General features: G+C 37.1%; 1 protein-coding gene across 1 annotated transcript in view; it reads right to left on the bottom strand.

The window, feature by feature from the left end:
- Positions 1 to 1,788: 1,788 nt before the first annotated feature.
- The window catches only part of VEGFC (vascular endothelial growth factor C), a 79,362-nt gene continuing 59,563 nt past the window's right edge, over positions 1,789 to 21,587 (bottom strand). Inside the window, exons 3-7 of the mRNA XM_074155012.1 lie at positions 20,728 to 20,918; positions 11,087 to 11,238; positions 7,970 to 8,079; positions 7,384 to 7,714; positions 1,789 to 2,326 (exon numbers count right to left, since the gene is read on the bottom strand). Coding sequence (XP_074011113.1) covers positions 2,212 to 2,326; positions 7,384 to 7,714; positions 7,970 to 8,079; positions 11,087 to 11,238; positions 20,728 to 20,918 — 899 coding nt within the window. The 3' untranslated portion in view covers positions 1,789 to 2,211. The remainder of the gene's footprint in view (positions 2,327 to 7,383; positions 7,715 to 7,969; positions 8,080 to 11,086; positions 11,239 to 20,727; positions 20,919 to 21,587) is intronic.

Below are 21,587 nucleotides of genomic sequence, written 5' to 3'. Positions count from 1 at the left end.
GTTTTTTTATTTGCGCAGTATTCTAACATGCACTTTTTACACTCTACATAGAATTACATGTTGGAGTGCAGTTCTGCTCTGTCTTCATGTGTGCCCTCCTCCTTTTTAGCCACAAGTACATATTTTATCTGTTAGATACTGGCTTACTTAGCCTCTGTTCTTGGTTTTGGATTTGCTTTGTCCTTCCCCCACTGCCACTCTTCTGTATTGGGCTTGGAGAGAAATTAAAAAGCTTATTTTGGGAGCTTCACCTACAGATTGCTTTCTCTTCATTAAAGTTTGCTCTTCAATTGATTTCTTGAGATATTTTGTGCTTCCTTCAAGCAGGTGACACATAGAAGTGGCTGCCTGGATCTTTAGTAATACTGAATATTTTGACTATTAACCTCTTGATGTGAGGTTGATGTTGCCAGTTCAGACACTGGCACAACGACCAATCCAGCCCATGGGAGTTGTGTAAAGGTGGGTTTCAATGTCAGACTGTCATCCAGATTTCTACCTGCATTTGATTGCTGAGGCAGGATAGTAATACGGACATTCCCCGGTATTTCTGTGCCTAAACTTCATCCCGTTATCCTGTTTGGATAATGCACAGCTGGCCTCTTGGGAAGGACACAGAAGACACAAGGCGTAGAGCGAAAAGCGCGAACTCCCAAACAGCCTCTCATCCCGCCTACACTTGTTAGACTGTCCCGACCCACGATGGGGACCAAGTAATTAAAAATAGCTGTCATTCAGTTTTAGGAACTCTGATACCTAAATATGCAAGAATCTAGAAAAGCACCCCCTCCCCCCAGTCCCCAACTTTCTAGGAAATAATAGGAAATAATGCTATTTCATTAATATCTCTTTTAAGAACAGCTGCTTAGAACCAGCACTTCAGGCTAATGACATCTGAAATTATTTCTGTAGATCTGCCCACTCCTGTTACAAATATCTTGCTTTGCAGCTTTGCTTGTTCCACTTCCGCACCCAATAAAGTTTCTGTAATTTACCAACTTCCTTCCAGCTTCTGAAATATTTTAATTTTGAATAGATGGTTCTATGCACATTTCTTTTCCCATGTGAGTTAAAAATCTTACCTTTTTTTAGAGTTGCAGATGTTTGATTTTGCATTCTCTTTAATAAAGAGAAGTCCTGACAATTTCTTTATGTCAATCCATACCAGACCAGTGGAAGTCCTTTCATGTTCCCCTTGGAATATTAATGGTAATTTTTTTCCTTCAAAGTATTTTTGCACACACAGATATTGTTGATCAAGACATCTGATTGACTATATGAAAGCATAGAGCGCACCAAAGCATTTTGAATTATTAATTGTAAATTTTACAACATAGCCTGTAGCACTCAATAAAAAGCATAGCTGGCATTTTCACTTTCATACTAACAACCTTCAACAGACGTTATTTTATATTATTCTTTAGGAATCCTAACAGGAAATAAAATGAAAGGTGAATATGTTGGAATGTGAGAAGTTGCTGCAGTCCTTTAAGTGTAGTCCTTCTCCTCAGGCAACGTACAGGATCTCCAGCGTTTCCATTAGTTATTAATTGTACTTGCTTTGCTAATTTCATTCTAGAGACAGAAATACCACTGGTCAGGAAACACCAAGTATAACTCTTTCTATTTCAAATAACATATATAACAGGTATGAGAAAAATCTCTGTAGTTGTCTTTTCATAAAAGTGCTTTCTTTTAACATCTTTTCCCCCCCTTTTAAGACCCTGGTAATAAAGCTGAATTGTAGTTCCTGTCTATAGGCAGATGATTAAACATTCTCACCATTATATAATACAATTTCCATTTTATTTTAAACATACTTTGCATGATATAAAAATATTGATCACAGTGAGCTTTAACAATTGTTACTGCTATAAACAGAAATGCTGCACAATGGTTTTAGTGGAAATAAATTATATAGTCATTATCTCTTTTAAAAAAAAAAAAAAAATCACAAGAAGAAGAACCTAGGCTGTTTGGTCATTGGCAGAAAATAAGTCCTTATTGAGTCCTTTACAAAACATGAACCCCAGTTATTTTCTACATTTGCTTTCCACATCTTGAGAAAAGCACAATGTGTCCGTCTCTGAAAGCCCCACAGGGTCCCTGGTGCACATTTAATTCCAAATATTAGCAAAGTTTCTGCTGTTCTTTTGTTCTCATGGAAAAAAGAAAAAATGTACACCCAAGCAGGGAGTAGTGCTCTCTTCGCTAATTCATGAGTGGTCTTTTCCAATATGTGGGTACGCAGCGGCACACTTCTTCGCTGAAATAAAACCCAGCATCGCAGCGTTTCGTTCGGACTGTGCACGGCGGTCTGTAACAACTGAAGAAACGCAAAAAAAAGTAGGGATTAATCACGGAATCACAGAATCACAGAATCACATGGGGTTGGAAGGGACCTCTGGAGATCATCCAGTCCAAACCCCTGCCAGAGCAGGTCCACCCAGAGCAGGTCGCACAGGAGCGTGTCCAGGCGGGTTTTGAATGTCTCCAGAGGTGGAGACTCCACCACCTCCCTGGGCAGCCTGTTCCAGGGCTCTGCCACCCTCACAGGAAAGAAGTTCCTCCTCATGTTTAGGTGGAACTTGTTACATTCAAGTTTGTGCCCATTTCCTCTTGTCCTGTCCCTGGGCACCACTGAAAAAAGACTGGTCCCATCCTCCTGACACCCACCCTTTAAGTATTTATAGGCCTTGATCAGATCCCCCCTCAGCCTTCTCTTCTCCAGACTAAAAAGACCCAAGTCCCTCAGCCTTTCCTCATCAGAGAGATGTTCTAGTCCTCTGATCATCTTTGTAGCCCTAATGAAATTAATGAAACACAATCATTCATATTAATCTGGAGTAGAAAGCTGTGTACATTTAGACTGCCATTTCTCGACAGGATACTTAATTCCTACAAATACAAGTCTTTTAACTTCTATTTACGTTCTTGCATAAGAAGGTCCTAAATTAGACCATTCTTCACAAAAGCCAAGAAAAGAATGAATAATGAATGCTATTGAAGAGAAATTATTCTATTGCAACAGATACTCATGAATATTTTTAACATATTGCCTGGTTGTAGCTTCATTCTAATCTTCAGTAGTACTTTTTAAAATTTAATATTGAAAATACAGCGATGTTTTTCTCTACTTCAATAGGCTTGTTATGACGCACTGCATGTTTGAGGTGGCAATCCAGAACCAGGTGGTGATCAAATTTACCATCTTCTCACCCAGGACTGTTTCTCACCTCATTCACTGCTGCAATAAGCCCGAGAGAGATTTCTCTGCCTTTGTTACCCCCTGACTCTGATCTGGAAAACAAGAACATACGTCCTTCACGCTGCAAACTTTTATAGCCATTCCCTGAGGCCAGGGGGGGATATATCGATGCCTCACATTGCATCTATCTATGGAATAGATGACATTTATGATAAATCTTAAAGGAAAAAGAACAGAAGTAGTCCTTACTTGATTAAAATAAGTTTAACAGAGCATTAAATCACAAGTCACATCCACCTAAAACACAACACAATTTTTCTTCGCAGATTCCTTGACTGAAAAATAGAAGTTATACAAAGATAATATCTGTGGTTGTCCCTGAACTCTTCCTTTTCCTATTTTATTTTTCTATTAAAACAAGAAGTTGACCTAAAATAACCTTACAATAACAATGCTAAATACTTTCTGGTGTATAATGGAGACAAAGTACAAGTCTGGGGGGTTTTTTTTCAGACACTGGCAAGGAGTCAAAAGACAAAAGTATATGTTTTGAATTTCAACATAGTATTTAAATAATGTGTGCCTGTTTGTGAAACACTGATATTATGATCTATTACTATAATTCCTACTTACTTCAGTTCAAAGACACGACAGTACACTATATTAAGGCAATGTCACTCTCCTTTTCCTGAGGCAACTCTTCTTTCGGGCTTGTGGCTACTCTTATTATTGTTGCAGATAAGTTAATATGGTGTGTGCTTGTTTTGGAATCCAATTTACCACTCGGCAATAATTTGTTTATGAGATGACATCTGGATTACAGTTACATTAATTCAAGCCAGCGAGTGCAACCAAGGAACCTGGCTATGAGGAAAACTGTAAGGAATGAGGAAGGCTGCAAACATGACATTTATTAACTAGTCACATCTTGCTCAGTGTTTGCAATGTCGTTAATCACAGATTATTTCACCAGTGTGGTCTCTGTAATTAAGGGAGTAACATGATTTTGTGCCACTTAATATAGATATTTGAGATGAGTGTAGCAGCTCACGGGAATCTCTCAAAGCCCTACTCATCTTTTCCCCAATGGTGTTTGGAAATCGTGGTAAAAGGCAACAAAAATCACGGTATCACTTGAGAAAGAAAGCAAGAGAACTTTACTGTCTCGCTTTTTCGCTGAAGGACCTAGTGCTCCGAGCAAACGGGCAGCCAGCAGTAGGTTGTTCTGGGAAAAAAGGTACTCCGTAGAGATGCAGTGGATGAAACACTGACCTCACTTGCCTTTTTGCCCATCCCTGCCGTGAAAGTTAGGCTATTTAATGTACTGAATGACCGTAGAATGAAATAACAGAAAGATATGGGAAAAAAAATAAAAAAAGAAAAAAAAAGGAAAAAGCTCAACTCTTCCACCCACTTATGACTCGCTGCACAAGCCGAGAAGCAGCCAGGTAATCGTTAAATAGGGGAAGTTCATTTGTGAACTGCAAACTTCACTTACAGTTGAGCGTGCCGCAAAGCATCCCTCCCGTGGGACTTGGTGTCTAGCAGCGGTCAAGGTCAGGTCACTGCAATTTTATCCTTATCTGGAACACTTCAACAGAGCAAGAAAGCCCCTCTCCTCCTCTAAAACGCTTTGCAGCTGAGGTGCCTAGTTATCTGGCCTGGCCAAAACTGACCAAAATACATTTTTGAGGTGATAGCACTGGGTGAATAGTAGCAGAGTCATTGTAACTGTATAAATGTGGTTTCCTTAGGAAACTCTGCTGAACAATAGACTAGCTCTTTCAAAAGATTAAGGCTGAATGTTGTTTATGGAGTGCTTCCATGTGACAGAAGCCTGTGTTGATGAGGCCAACCCGAGCCTGCTGGAGCTAAGGTAGATGTGCAGCCAATATATGTAGTGCTGGGTGAGCCAGTGGCAACTTTCTCTTTATGGTCAGAAATTGTGATTCTTTTTTTTTTTTGCTACCAAATGCTCAGCTTCGAGATTTTAGAGAGTCTAACATCTGCATGGATGAAACTGAAGTAGGAATGTTACTTTTAGTGGTGGTGACAGCATGATCACCTGTAAAGCCAGTAGAATTATTGGTGTTTTGTTGGGCTTTTTCCTTTTCTTTTTTCTTCCGGTCCTGTTCTCTGTAAATGACTTTTTATTCCTGTCCTCTGGAGCAGGGTCTAACATTAGACACTGAGGCATTTCAGGTCGAGTGCATAAAAATGCAGGTCCTTCAAAACCTGAACCTACAAGGACCTACAAGGACCGTCTGTCTGCACAGGGACAGACACTAGGACACGGCGATGGGGTCTGCTCCTGTCCAGGTCTCAGGCATCTTCCACAGTTATAGCGTGGCACCTCCATTTACACGCTCTTATAGCAGCCAGGGATCTTTCTTTCAAAAGACAAAGAGGACTCTGCAAGGTTTTTTCTTGCTTTGACAGAAACCTTGTGGACACACCAAATATGCAAGGAACCTGTGCTAAGAGCTTTTCAAGAAGGAGGAGAGGTTGCCTCCTCAATTTTCCTTAACAATGCTACTATCTCCAGGGCTATTGGTTGGAGAGCTGTGGAGTCACACTATATACAAATAATTCTCTCTCTCTACACAAAGATAAACTGCTTAGAAAAGAGAAACAGCTAAAAGCACCCCATATCACATTGTCCTTGCAAGTGAGAAAGGGGTTCAAACTCTTTATCATATCCAACCACAACACCACAGAGAAAAGCTCAACCGCCTCCTTCAAATACCAAGTCTTTAAATCAATAGAGGTGGCATCAGATACCTATTAGGGCATTTCTTAGCTTTTTGAATGCCTGACTTCTCCAGGTGTGAGTGTTCTTTTAAAATGCACACAGTTTATACGCGTAGCACTGCTGGAAGTGCACACTCGAGTAGCGCTAAGAATTTGTAACGTGCTAAAGTTCATGTAATCAGATTGTTTTTTTCCCTCTGCAAACATAAAATTAAAATAAAAACTAAATGATAGAGAAGAATTATTTCTTATGTTTCTAACAACCCTTCTATTCCACTCAAAAAAAAAAAAAAAGGCCAAACAGGAAAACACATAATGTCAGTTACTATTAATCTTTTCCTCTATTTTAGAGATTTCAACACAGGTCTCATTCCTAATATTAGACATTTTTTCTTTATTCAAGATGAACTAATGAATATATATCTGGCAATATATTTATTACTAACTACATGTTATATTAAAGCAATACGTAAGGTTTACTTTTGATAAACACGACATTTAAATGTCCAAGTTTTTCTGACCACGGACATCTAAGTGTCCCAATTTTCTATTTTCCATTTCCAGTGCCTGAACATTTCTGGAATTGTTATTTGTCATTAATATAATAGAAGGATTCCCATATGTCACTAAATAAGTGATCTTTCTGCTCCAAATGGCATTGCTTCTGTTTTAACAAATTCACTTTACAGGAAAACTTTCTTCACAAAATACACAAAGCAAAAATGAAATGGTTTGTTTCTGAGAACCTAAAGTCATTCGCATTTTTATATATAGACTGCTACCACTATGGGTGTAGCTGTTGTGGAAGGAAAAGCTCCCATGATATATAAAGAAACTGCAGAGTTTTTTTCCTGACCAAATCCCATTTTAAAAGATGAATGTGGGCAGCCTGTTTTACAGTTATATATGTTTATTTTTCACAGAAATCACCCAGAGCTATAAGACTTTTTTATGCATTCATGAATCTTTAGTATCAGTTGAGTGAAATGAAGGATATGCAAAAATTTAGGAAGTGAAAATGAATAATGATATCTCCAGAACTAACCCATCAAATCCATTCCAAAAAAGGAATATTTGAGTTATTTCAATTGCAATATTCAGTTCTGGGGAAAAATAGAGTGGGATTTTGAGTAGCATTAAAAAAAATGGGGAGCTTGAACTTACAGCTCATTTTCATTAAAAGAAAAAAAATTAAATCACATGAAGTAGTAATAGGAGTACAAGAAACTACACATACTTTAAAATACTACTTCTGCCTCATAGTTTCCTCTTAGAGGTGATAAAAACCACAGAAGATAAAACTGAATTGAAGAGAGTTTTAGTGTTTACTTTAGGCTACAAAGCAATCCATCAAGGCAACTAATGACACAACCGAAAATTTTACACCTTGAACACAATGAAAGGGCTAAAGACTGAGTTTTTACCTGCATGTCTGGTGATGGAACCTTTTGCCTTTTAAGAAGCATTTATTGGGAGATTCTATACATTCACAGATGCACTTTGCAGGATTTAGTGGCTGATGTTTAGGACAGGTCTTTTTACATACACACTGGCATTTATCTTCATCGAACTCCTTGTTGGGCCCACAGGAACCGGGAAGAAGTTTGTTTTTGCACATGCACTGACACGACGATCTGTCCAATTCCTTGTGAGGTCCACAGCTGGAGGGCCGCACGCCTCCCTTGCAGACACACTGGCAGGTCTCTTCATCCAGCTCTTTGTTTGGTCCGCAAATATGGAATCCTTCAGACGTGTCTAGAAACACAGTGGAGAAATTGCAGTTATCAGAATTTTGCCTCTACCCATCTTGCATTTTTAAGTGAAGAAATTATATGAAATTTGTACCTTTTAAGGTGTTTTAAGAACGAACATATGTCAAAGACAGGCAACAACCATTAATAACATTGGTAAAGAAAAAGATTCAACTATTTACTTTTCATGTTTTTAATTTCTCCTTTAGCTAAATGAAAACATGGAACTACATTTAACTGTTTAAGCAAAACTGCTTACCAGAATCTCCAAGGTGAGAAGAGAAACCAAAATCATGCTGTGACAAACATCTGCAGATTTGATTATTCCAGATATGATTTTTTGGGCAGGTCTTGTTTGCCACATGACACCTGTGGAATGAATTACACTGTTGATTTACTATCAGACTATCTGAAGAAAAAAATTGATTTTAGGTGCTAATTGCTTTTGTTTCCCTCCATTACAAAACCCTTTCGAAAATCTTCAGCTCATTCGAAAATCTTCTTTTTAACTCCTATCAAATCTGTTACTAATTAAGATTCTACCAACTATGGGGATCATCAACCATTTGTTGGGGACACCTTCCCACATTTCAAGTTTTAGCTCTAACTTCTAGAAACTGATATTTTTACTTTCCTAAGGTACTTTGGAAACAGATCTAATCCTTGAAAGTAAGCCTCATAGAGAAAATAGACCAGTATTAAAAATATTTGTGTGCCAAATACCACATAGGTGGTTAACAGGCAACATTTTCTACATTGATTTTTGCAGTACAAAAAATGTTTTCACGCATACAGACATCAAAAGACGGCTGATAATAGTTTCTGAATGAATGCTGTAGACCAAACTCTAATTTCTGAAACAAAATCAGATTATCGGATTCCTTTTCCCTTTATGTGAAAGTTATGTGACATTAACTGACTCTTTCTCACCAGCCACTCAAATCCTGGACAACTTTCTTGAATCTAAAGATTTGGACTCCAGCAGAGATGCCTCTTCACTTTAGAAATGAAAGTCAATAAAACAATTTAACAATTTAATGCTCTTTACCTGCTGGAGTTTTGTAGCTGTACCAAATAAAACATTTAATCTATACAACATACGTCCAAACCACATCTAAAATACGTTTGTCAATCAGTTCTAAGGTGCCTACCTACAAACCATGTGACAAAAAGCTCCTCATAGAGACCAGGATCTGAAAGATGTATATTGAAGGCCCCTCTGCTTCCCCTACCCCAAAACAGAAAAAATTCTAAAATTAAGAGAGTCAATTTTCTAACTCAGTTGCACGTCCTGATGGAATTCTGTATAAACAAAGAGTACAATTTGATACCATTAATCCAAGAGGTATTCTGAAACACAGATAAGCATGAACTGACATGCCTCAGCTACGCAAGTACGTTGAGGTAGATACTACTTTTTGGAAGGAAAAGAAGGAGAGAACAGGCAAAGACCTAGACCTTAATTTTCAGGATAAAATTTTTCAGAAAATATATTTTATATAAAACCAAAAAGAAGATCAACTATTTGTATTCTATCTTAGATATCATTTCTTTCTTCTTCCTAACATGTACCTGGGCACCATGGCATAATCCAGCCTTGAATTCTTACTAAACCCCAAGTGTTATTACCCTAAACCCAGAGATTACACTCCTAGGCTTTTCTTTGCAGTAATACATAAGAAAGCCAAGACTATATTTCTGTTAAAATGAGCATGCACATAAATACATGCACCCACGTCGATCTGCCACTGTGACAAGAACGTACACTTCCAACTTTGGAATTTATGACAGTTCTATTAGCATTCAAACCTCTAAATAAAAATGTTAAGGAAAAATCAGAAGTTGAAAAGAAATTGAGAACATTAGTACAAACAAATGCTGGTGGGATTCTGAAGAGCACCCAGGCACACACTAGGAACATCTTTACTTCCCTTTCTAGAATCTAGAAGCACTCAGCTTGGTGTGTTTTGGGTTTCCCCCCCCCTATTTTCTTGAAAAAGCCACAGATTTTAAACTTAAAGACAGTACCTAAGAGTAGAGAAGGCCTGTATATATTCTGAGCTAGTACTCCTCTGTCATCCCTTTCTTGAAGCATGATCCCTTACTGGGAGTGCTAGTCAGCGTGTGGTAGCCGAACGCTTAATTCCCTCTAATTATGGCAGCTGCTTCCTGGCTAGAATAAACTCTTGCAATGGTCATTACAACTGCTCTTTGTCTGGAAGCATGAGAAGCTGCCAACAGACAGCACAATCTCACTTTATTATTGACTCCTGGGTTTTGAATTTTAAAAACCTGTTCATTACACAATTAATTAAACTATTAATAGATTTGTTTCCTAATATTTTTCTAGTCCACTGTTTATGATCTGTGTTTTGATGAACAAATTCAATAGTTTGAATTCAAGTAGAATATAATATATTTTTAGCTGGAACACGTCAGAAAACATCAAGACTTTAAGTGAATGTAAACACAGAGGAGATGACCCAGCTTCCATCTCAGTATTTTGCAGTATTCCTTATAAAAAATGTCTACAATTAATTCCAATTCAGCTTTGAGTCATTGGTTCCTTCCTAAAGCAACTGTTAGTCTGTTACGTATTTTTGTTCTACTAAATATTTATACAACATTAAACCATCACTCAGTTGTCTAGGACAAAGGGAAGGAGTTCTTCAGGTGTTTTAACAACAACTGCTTCAGTGCCAGGTTCCCTCTGTGACTTTCTCATTCAAAATCACCAAAGAAATCAATATGCTAATTCTGCAGCCTGTCAATTAACCCTCTATTTCCCCTTCCCATTTTGTTTTATTTTCACTCTTGGCATATGAAAAGGTCCAAAAAGATTTGGAGCCAAGGATTCCCTAACACCAGGACTTTTTTTTTAACAGCGTTTCAAATAGGAAAATACAGTTTTAGAGAGAAACGTTGTCTAACCCTTATTAGCAAAAATAAGTATTTTGTGATAGTTTTATGATGACTTTAAAAAAATCACGGAATGATACGGGGTTGGAAGGGACCTCTGGAGATCACCTAGTCCAACCCCCCAAAAAGTGGATTTTATTGATGTTTCCTTTACGCCTCAATTGCACTGTAGCTCTTTCCATGAAACAAACCCCACAGACAACATTCTTTTTCATTTTTAGACCGTCTAGTTCCAATTTATCCACTGGGTAGAAAGGTAATGCTACTTTAGTTAACATTTTTCTCCATGTAAAACAATATTAGCTCCTTTGCAAAATGCATTCTGCTACTACTGATGTGCGTAAGTTCACCCACCGTAACTGTAAAAGCTCCCAGGAATATTTAAGAAAAAAATAAAAATAAAAATTAAATATAGGCACGCTCATAATGTGAAGGGAAAGACAAGTCTTCTACTCACTGAGTTTGTGTTGCTGGCAAGGAACGTCTGATGATGGAATGAACTTGTCTGTAAACATCCAGCTTCGACATGCAGCGGCAGGACGTGTGATTGGCAAAACTGACGGTTACGGGCTTGGGGCCGTGAGAGAGAGGCACCGTGATCTCAAACAGCTGTGACAGGGAAAGAAAAGATGTTTTTTATAAGCCAGGAACAGCACAACTTAAAAAAAAAAAAAAAAACAAAAAAACCAAAACCAGAAAAAGCTAAAAGGAATTTAAGTTTGAGGTTTTGCTCTCTGCCATCATTCAATTATATCACTAAATAAGCATTATGTGCAAAATGAGCACAATAGCTCTGCTACAATAATGAACGTTTTTAGTGTTAAACTCTGTTACATGCCTGTTTGCGCACCGTAACGTTCAAACTATCATTGTTAAGAGAGGAAAACGTACAAAGAGCTCATTTGTCCAGAGGAAATGACTTTACATTGGCAGCCTTATACAAAAAAAATCTAAAAAGTGACATTTGGAAAGTGCTTCAAAAAGTTGGAAAACAAGAATAACTTAAAAAAGGGGTAAGCTACAACCTCATACATCAGTTGCACAACTACAAGAGCTTGTGTAAAGCAGCAATATATTGGACTTAGATCAAAAGATTTTTGGATGAACAAGTTTTGAATTGCAGCATACTCTGTCTTTGACCTTCCAGTACTTGCATCAATGCAAAATGTATGGTTAGCCTAACAGAATGCATCTTGAACTATTAAATTTTTGGGGGGATATTAAGAAATATTCACTATTAATAATCATGTATGTGAATGAATAAAAACCTAATTTTAGTGGGAAATGTAGTTCATTTGGTGGAAGAGAACAATTTCAGCGATACCTTGAAAAACCAACGTGTTGGCAGACAAACAGGGAGACTCATTTCGATACTCAATTCAGGACATCTACTTTGTCAAATTAAGAAGGTTTCACTGTAAGACTCAAACCTCAATAGTATCCTGAAAAGTTGGGATGAATACTTCAGGTCAAAGTTTTTAAAACTATTTTTGGTAGTATTTTTAAAAGGTTAATAGTGCACTGTTGTCTTTTAGGCAAAGATATATTTTTCCAAATATATTTAAGAATATTTCTGCATTTTCTAGGGACTTTCCTAAAAACATGGTCATTGGTTATTATTCCAGTTTCAGTTGATGAGACTGTATTCAGCTAATTTTTAGCTGAAATTTATTCGCAATATTTTTTTATAATCAATAACTTAATGCACGGCATACAGGCAGCATGCAAATGTAGTGAAAATGCTTGTAATATTAAATGATTCAAAATGTGAAGGACATCTACAGATCTCCTGAAAACCATACCTCGTACCCAAGTTGGCAAGTGAATCTGGGTGCCAGCAAGTCCACGGGTGTAGCACGAGGTAAAGGGGCACTTGTGCAGCTGGCAAAAAAGCTCATACTATCGATATACCTAAACTACACAACTTAAAACCTAAACTTAAACCTAAACTGTATAAAGCTTCATCAACTCTTATAGCAATTATCTATTTTGCAAAACAAATTTTGACAGTATTTAGTGACCGGATCTTTAAAAAAGTATAGCATTGGAAGCGTCATCATACAAGAACTGAAATGGCAAAAGTATTATATTTGCATTTTTTTTTTCCATTACAGATGATTACAATGTTATTATTTTGCTGCAAAAGTACCACATCCCTTATATCAGTTTTAAATAGTTTTTTTTTTCCCCCCACTAGAATCTAAAAATGCAAACTGGTATAAGTTTGCTTTCGTAGAAAGAAAATCAAAAAAACCCCACTTTTCTGCAATTTCCAAATATTGATGAAATAAACTATCCATCTAGGAAGCTACTATGGAAAGAATTTCTCTTGTTAAAGAGACTTTTAGCCAAAGCATATTAACATTTGCATTCTTGCTCCAGCTGCAAAACAAATAACACTTCTTAACATTTTGGTCTTGAGTCATTAATAAGATAAGGGCACACATCCACTTCCAGTTTAAAATTTGGTATCAATAAAATGAACATCTAAATCAGTGTCTGCCTCTCTCAAATGTAATTATCACCAGATGCACCTCCAGGGTTTGCACTAAGTTCAACACAGACTTCTGGAAACAGACTTTATAATAATGAACTTTTTATTATACTTATAATCCTTCTTGGCTTCCAAACCAATATTGGCTCCTTTACCCTTATCTATTATAAAAGTTCCTTTAAATTAATCACAAAAGGCGTTCTTACCGAGATGCCTCATCCAAAAAGAGCAGCAATCGTAACACAGAGCTATCATTTTCATACTAATATTTTATATGAAAATAGCTTTATGTACTTATTCATTTCCTTTTAAAATATGCACTTGTTTGAAGGCCATCATAGGTTTTGTTATATCTAACTAGGAAACTGGAGAGGAGGAAGAGACAGAAAGGACCGTTTTTACAAAAAAATATCTTCCATTTTTGCATTCAGTACACATTTGAGAAAATATACGCTGAGTTCTTTGGGTATCTGTTTTTTAAATACTGACCTTTAACCAGATGACAAAAATCCCCCACATACACAAGACTTGTGTCTTTTTTTGAACAAGTTGGGCTTTCAGAAAGACAGCACAACTGCTGAGACCTCTGAAAGTCTGAACAGCTAAGGGTCTACAGATGTCAAAGCCTTTACTATATTAAATACATTGTAAGAAAAATTATTGTTAAAAGATATATATGGATGCTGCAATTTCAAACCCCTGGAAGAGGTCCCCTTCAGCCCAACTGCTCCCATCAACACTGCAGCGGTGCAGGGCAGAAAAAGCCTCGTTAAACAGCATAAAGGTAGACTCATTTCCTTGACCTCATTGAATTACCTTCAGTTTGTTCAACTAAATTCTCTTAATAGCAATGTATTTTACATCACTTACTAGTAGCTACTGTTTATACATAAAGTAAAAAAACCAAAGCCAGCTATTTATGTTAGAGATTATATTATATTATGTTATATTAAGTATTACATTTCCAGTCCTCACTAGAAAGTGCTTTAAGTGCTTAAAATGATACATGAAGCAGCATTTTGAAAATGGATATAAACCAGATTATTTCCCTTAACGGAAATGACAGAAATGAAATATTGTGGTTGGAATTATTGATTTATTCTTCCAGCACTTTTTATTTGTCTGCACACGCTATTAGGATACCATCTTCTGATGCACACTGAAAAAGGAGATATTTTTTCTTCTCTGATGAGAATGAAAACACATCAAGAAGAGATTTCACAGGAAATAAATTATTGCAAAGTAGTCTGTTACAGAAAATGTATTTAATGCTCAGAATAACCCTCTTTAAATATTCTCTGGCATTTTGAAATAAATCCGTTCTACAGAAAATCTACATTCTGCTCTCAGCTGTGGTAGCCGCATCTCTAAATCCAATGAAGCTATTTAAGGGTAAGTGATTAAACTCTCAATATACATAACCTGGGTTTGAATTACCACCTTAATAAATGCTTTCTGGTTTTGTTAGCATCTCTCATTTATTTATTGCTCATCTTCTTCATCCAATAGAACAATAAACTCAACATCTCTTGTCACTACAGAGCATGGTTGGCAACGCATAACAGCCAAGTGTCAATATCTAGAAAGGGTATTTCTACGCAAAATGAACCGTAACATCGTGTATGAGGTTGGGGCTGGACTCCCTTCTTTTCTGGCACTGTTGCTGGTTGTGGTAGAACAACTGGTACTGCTGGAACCCACATTGTTCATACAGCTACCTCTTCCTGGAAATCAGATGGCTTCTATTTCTCCCTGATCCCTCATTCAGGGAGGGAATCCCTGTATTCCTCGAGGTCCAAATCTTCTCTCCCTTCCCGACTTCAAATCAGCAAAAATTGGACTAATTCATGCTACAGGCAATAGGAAATGACATTTCCTTCATGTCTGTTCAAGGACCAAAGCCTAAAGACAGACATTCAGGACCAAAGACTGCAAAGAACAAGCTTCAGTTCCCAGAAGAACACGAGAACCCACACAAGTAGGGATTAGGGCAGTTTTTTCAGTGAAGAGCTTTTATTGCTTGCAGTTTTGAGAAAAACATTAGTAATTATAGTACCGTAAACAGCAAATTCAAGTACATTAAATGAGCATTGCTAAAGTTATACTCAACTTGCCCATGCTGTCCTGTGCATCTGCACTACCAACAGTGCATTGAGGGCAGGAAACCAGTGGAGAACAACCACCATAGCAATATTGATAGCATAGCTAAACAGTATTATATCTAACAAAACTAAACAGAAAAAATGCCAAAAAATTACAGTCAAAGCTCTATCCTAACCTCTTCCATATGAGCTAATATGTGACAAATATATCCAAGTCTCCCAACAATTCCATGTGCTTCCTTGAGTTCTTTTTTAACACTTAAGAGTACGCAGACTCTCTCAAAGATAACAAACCACACATTTCTAACACAAAAAACCAGCTGTTATATCCTTTACCTAAAATAAGGGAACATGAAATTTCTTTTCAGAGAAAAAAAAAATCCTGGTTTTTGTTTTATCAATAAAGCCCTATATACTTCTCTCTCACTCTGGTCCAAGAAAGAGCAGAACCATAATTTTTGCAGAATTTTTAAAGCAAAAATCTAAGAAGTAAAACCAACACATCAAGCTGAGTCAGGCACCTGGCAGAGAAAATTTTAACCCCTATTGTTAAAGATCAGCAAAGTTAGGCTGAGAAGGACAATAGAATTTATAACGGAGTATGTCGGGTGATCTTAATACTTCACTTTTTAAACTAGAGTTGCTTACCATTGAACAAGACTATGTGTGACTATAAATGCTTTTTCCCCATTTTTCTGTCATGAAAAAATTCAAGACCCTTGTATAGTAAATGGCTAAAATAGAAATTTTTGTGCTAAAACCACGACAGTCATTGATGTTATATAGATTTTTTTAAAAAATTTTTGGTTACAGGACATTTTTTAATTTTTTTTTAAGGATTTGTAGTTTCTGTAGTTCCCACTGCCCTATATCAAGAGGACTTTATATCTGCCTTTCAACCTAGCCAAACTCGAAACATTCATCTTCAATAATGAAGGGAGGTCATTTTTCTTCATCCATTTGGATTACACAATCTGTAATAAGGTGTATTTTAGGCTTAATACTTAACCTTCATTCCACTGCACCAGCCAAAATTAAAAGGCAGCATATCCTACAGACCCGAACATGAGCTTCTTATGCTTGTATTTTCTGCCTCCCAGTACAGATAGGTATATAATCAAATAACTTTTCAGACTAATATAAAGGTAAGTGAATAATTAGATCACTTTTACCATCATGTGCACAGCTACAATCAATTTTTTTTACCCTAGATTTTCATTCTTTTACACATAAATTTTTTAAATCCTTGAAGATCGGTGCATATGCTCAGGTGAGAAACACAGCAAGAGGACACCGGGGAAAAGGTGTCTCTGAATTGCTCTCCGCAACCTGCAATTACTGTGATGCCAAGTGCACCATTCCCCTTCATTCCAATCTTCCCAAAGCACTACCAGAATTCCTATAATAAAAAAAATTTCCCATATATTTCTCTTCGCTGATGCTTAGGAAACCATGTATTTTTGATTCACTGCATTGATAGCTTCTTCTTTGGACTAGAAGGATGTCATGCCATACTTTCCAGAAAAAACTGTTGATTTTTATAGAAAGTATTTCTTTGCTTCAGTAGCTAAATTAATTTATTCAGCACTGTCATCATATGTGCCAATATCCATTGTATCAGTACTATTATTATGATCACTGAGTTTTGAAATATAAAATAATCAAAACTCTTATTTTCCTATCAGGATGAGGGAAGCTTATCATTATAGATACTTTTCAAATACAGAATTTATGTATGATTTTTTTTCCCCAGATTACAGTAACTACACTACATTCTTCTGGTGGATTGTGGGTTACTTTAAGAAGTTTCCCTTAAATCGATTGACTCTCAGTTTCCATCACTTGTGATCTTTGCAATTCTTAAAGTGTCAGTAGGACTGGCCAAATATAACCTGTCTAACAGAGCACAACGTGTCTAGAGAGATTTTCAAGCTAAGGATATAAGACTTTTTGATTTCAAAACTCTAAACATCTCTATACCAGAAAGAAAGAAAATAGGCTATTTGAAACATGGTACATCATCATTATTTATTTTACTATCTAACTCTTTCAAATAAAGAGTATTTCAAGGCTTATGTGTGACACAACAGGTAATTTATCTGATATAACACATTTCATATCTGTTTAATACGCTTGGATTCCTTATTCTATCTTTTTATATTTTAATCACTTTTTTCCCCAGAAATTTAAAAAAAAAAAGCATTTGGAATTTATACTAATGTATCTCCCACTATTAATAGTACCTACTATATCATAGAATCATGGAACGGCTTGGGTTGGAAGGGACCTTAAAGACCATCCAGTTCCAACCCCCTATACTGTATCATTATAGTCATCACTCTAACAGAAAAATGCATGGGAAAAGGCAAAAATGGTAAAGTTCAAAAAGACTGAAAATTCTTGTGACATATGCATCTTCAAATTGTGTAAAGGAACACCATGTACATCTCAAATATGGGAAACAATTTCAAGCTGTTAGCTTGTTTCCTGTGAGAACAGCTCCTCTAAATCTAATTTCAAACTGCTTAGAACGATGTTTTCCCTTGAGGGACTATTACTGTAACCACGAAACAGGAAGATTTAAGACCTTTACATCAAATTTGTTGAAAGAAGCCAAAAAACTGTCCGTCTTGCCAGCAAAGAGGAAGAATGGAATGAGATGGCTCTTTAATATCTCCTCACTGCTTCCCTTCAACATATAAGCAAGTACCTACAGGTGGGACATAAAAAACTACAGCTGAGGGACAGGCTGTTGCTCCACCAGGTAGTTCCAGTCTTTGTAACTGTTGTTGAATTACTCATGGAAACAGAGAGCAGCTGCTTGATTAATTACGAATTAGAGAAAAAACCAACACAAGCACACCACAAAACCAAAACCCAACCGACCACCCTCGCCACAGACCTGCACTAGACAAGCCGCCACTTATAAAGTCGGGCTGTTGCAGTGTCGCGGGTCTAGGAGAAGGAAAAGATCTACTGCATTTTATGAATTAGCCTAGGGCGTCCTCAAATGTTCTCACAGACCTTGCACCACATCTTAATTAAGAAATTGTCTCACAACCCAATTGTGATTATGTAAACACCCCTTAGCAACTACAGAAACAGTTTTTGTGGAAAAAAGGGTATTAAAAGCAAAGCAGAATACTTTTAAATTTTTCTCCTAGTAAAGTTAAGTAGCAAGAAAAATGAAGCACAGCCCAAACTAGAGAACTATTGACCTCTCTCTGGACCACCACAGTGTTCCATAAGCCAATCTGGGAACATCTGACCTACTCCATTCTCCTGCCAGGCAATGATTTGCTCCCCATAAAAATAACTTCTATACTTAGCTCTTTCCTTTTTAATTCATTTTCATGAAAGCTGATATCAACTTTCTTTAGATTTTAATGTCTGGAACCAGTTCTAGAGCTTGCCCTCATAGTAAGACCTTCAGCTGAAAGGTGAATTTCCCACTGAGAACCTTTTCTGCAGGGTGAACGGTATGAAGTTATCGGATGGAGTTTATGCACCAAAAATAAAGCTACAAAAATGGTGATTTATGAAAAAAACCCAAATCCTGGTTACTAACCATTTGTTCTCATTTCATTCAGGAAATAAAAGGAAAACAGTACTGAAAATAGGTGCGTAGGGACCTATTCCACAGAAGGGTCTTGAATCCAATACTTTTTTCTTCCTAATTCTCATCTGCTTATAGGGTAAGCTGTGGTCACAGAACTTTAAAAAGATTTGAGATGATGACAGATGAAGAGATATAGCTATAGGTCTCTTCCTTTATAAGGGTTTTTTAAAAACTGCATTCTGTCAAGGACCAGATAAAACTGGAAAGCAGAAGCAAGATAGAAAACTGAGAAATTAAATTGCTTGCTTTTACAGAATAGGTAAGAAAACAAACCAATGCTATTGCCCCTTTCTTCTTTCTGATAAATCCTTTAACATTTTCCTTTTCAGAGTCTCTCAAATCTTTAACTACTCCTGTATCATATCACCACCAATAACATCAGGAACTTAAAAAACAAACTCGGTACTAGTCTAAATTTTTTCTACTAGGCCAAAAAAATATTACTTTGCTCAATAGATACGAACAGAAAGATGAATAGAAAAAGCATTATTTACCCCAAACTGACAAGGTACTCAAAGACCAGGACATCAAATTGCTAAACACAATAACTGTAACAAGACCATCCTTTATTCAAGTCAGCTAAACTTTAAAAATACATGCCAAGAAAAAAAAAAAAAAAGAAAGGTCATATTTATTGGTTTATAACATGAAAATTATATTTGCATCTTTCAAGCAACTGGAATTAGGACAGCTGTTTGTGGGAATAACTATGGGCTTGAACAAGTGTTGTCATTTTCCTGGTTTAAGTTATTTAAGTTACATTATTCCTGTGCTGTGTGGCTGTCTATCACTATCTTACACTGAGGATTGAAAATTCTTGGTAGAATATACTATTTCAGACAGAGAGATTTAGTGAGAAATGAGGACAGAAAATGTATTAAAAGAAAAGATTTGTTTTTTTCCTGTTTTCCTTATGTCCTCTTTTCCTACTCCCTTCTCAATATGGCTCAGAGCACAGAGAAGTTTCATGTTAAAGAAATGACATTTCCATGGGCCACGATTTTATAGTTGGCTATAAAGTTGTGTATCTTCCTTACAAATACGTACTGCACCTTCAGCGAGATAAGTCTACTTGAAAAAGAAGCAGGATTTCCACTAAAATTAGGTTTTTTCAACGTATCAGAAAGATGAGGTAAAAAGAGGAAAAGCCCACAACCAACGAAAGACCTACCAAACCCACAGCAAAAGCAAAACACCCTAGCAAATATTTTGAAGCATGGCTATTTTTACACGATTCTTGAGGGAAATGTTGTAAGACAATCGTGATAATTGTTACAGCTACTTAAAATAGACTATGCATGTATGCTTTTCCTTTAAAGGCAGCTTGGAGGCTCAGTGCATCATCTCTGCACGCTCCTACCCGATCACTAGCCCTGACCTTGAAGAATAAAAACCACACCTACACCTGAGGAAGATGCATTAAAACAACAACAACAACAACAAAAGGTATAAATACTAATATCTCTTAATACAGTAAAAGTTCCTATAAGGCTTTATTTGCAACATGTATCCTGTTTGGATTTCCTAAAAATGTCTTCGCTACTAAAATTACAGGCTAGTTTTCCAGAGTGCTTGCCTCGTACAGCAGGCAAACGGTAGATGTGAAAAAAAAAAAGGATAGAATTAAGTTTCATAGATAATCTCAAACCTGAGAATTGGACATGATATTTTTATTTTTTTTTTCACTTAAAAAAAGAGAATATATTTGGGGGAATAGAGTGTCAAACATTTTCTTCCGGGAAGTAGCCTCTTCAGCTGTTTTTCCTGTGTATTCTGGAATTAATTTTTCCTTCCCCGTAGCAGCGATAAGGTGGCTTAAAGTACGCATGGTCATAAATTGATTTGCAAGGAGCACTAGGATGGTAATAAGAGTGAGAACTTACTGTCTTGCTGATGTAATTTGTGCTGATATTCATACACTGGAGTCCTTCGCTATTGCAGCAGCCTCCACATCTGTAGATGGATACACATGGGGGTTTAAAGAAGGTGTTTGTAGTGGCTCCAAACTCTTTTCCCACATCCACACACACTTCACGTGGCATGCACTGAGTTTTTCTCCATTCAGTATCAATACCTGCCAAGTTATAGGGAATTTCATTTGTTATAAAGTAACTGTTCCAAAACAATACTCTCCTGCAGGAAGTTAGTAGGGCTTTTCTTAAAGTTTAGAACCAGAATATGCATTGCTAGAGTCACAACCTTTATTTAGTGAATATCACTCTGTGTCAACTTCTAGCTAATTTTTCTTCTTTGTAGGGATGTGACATATTGTCATGGAGCAGAAGAAAAGTCACAGTGGTGCTAAGAGGGGACCTAACAAGGTTGGGAAGATCTTAAAACGTAGAAACAGAAGTAGTGGGTTAGAAGGGACTTTTAAAGGTCATCTAGTCCAATTCACCCACCATGAGTGTGGACATCCTCAATGAGACCATGTTGCTCACAGTCCCGTCCAGCCTGGTCTTGAACCCCTCCAGGGATGGGGCAGCCACAGCTTCTCTGGGCAACCTGGGCCAGGGTCTCACCACCCTCACAGCAAAGAATTTCCTCCTGAGATCTCATCTAAATCTCCCCTCTTTCAGCGTCAAACCCTTCCCCCTCATCCTATGGCTCCCCTCCCTAATCAAGAGTCCCTCCCCACCTCTCCTGGAGCCCCTTTAGGGACTGGAAGGGGCTCTAAGGTCTCCCTGGAGCCTTCTCTTCTCCAGGCTGAACCCCCCCCAACTCTCTCAGCCTGTCCTCACAG

The sequence above is a fragment of the Numenius arquata genome, chromosome 10 (genome assembly GCF_964106895.1).
Source record: "Numenius arquata chromosome 10, bNumArq3.hap1.1, whole genome shotgun sequence".
Classification (NCBI taxonomy): domain Eukaryota; kingdom Metazoa; phylum Chordata; class Aves; order Charadriiformes; family Scolopacidae; genus Numenius; species Numenius arquata.
This window is presented reverse-complemented; position numbering and strand designations above follow the sequence as displayed.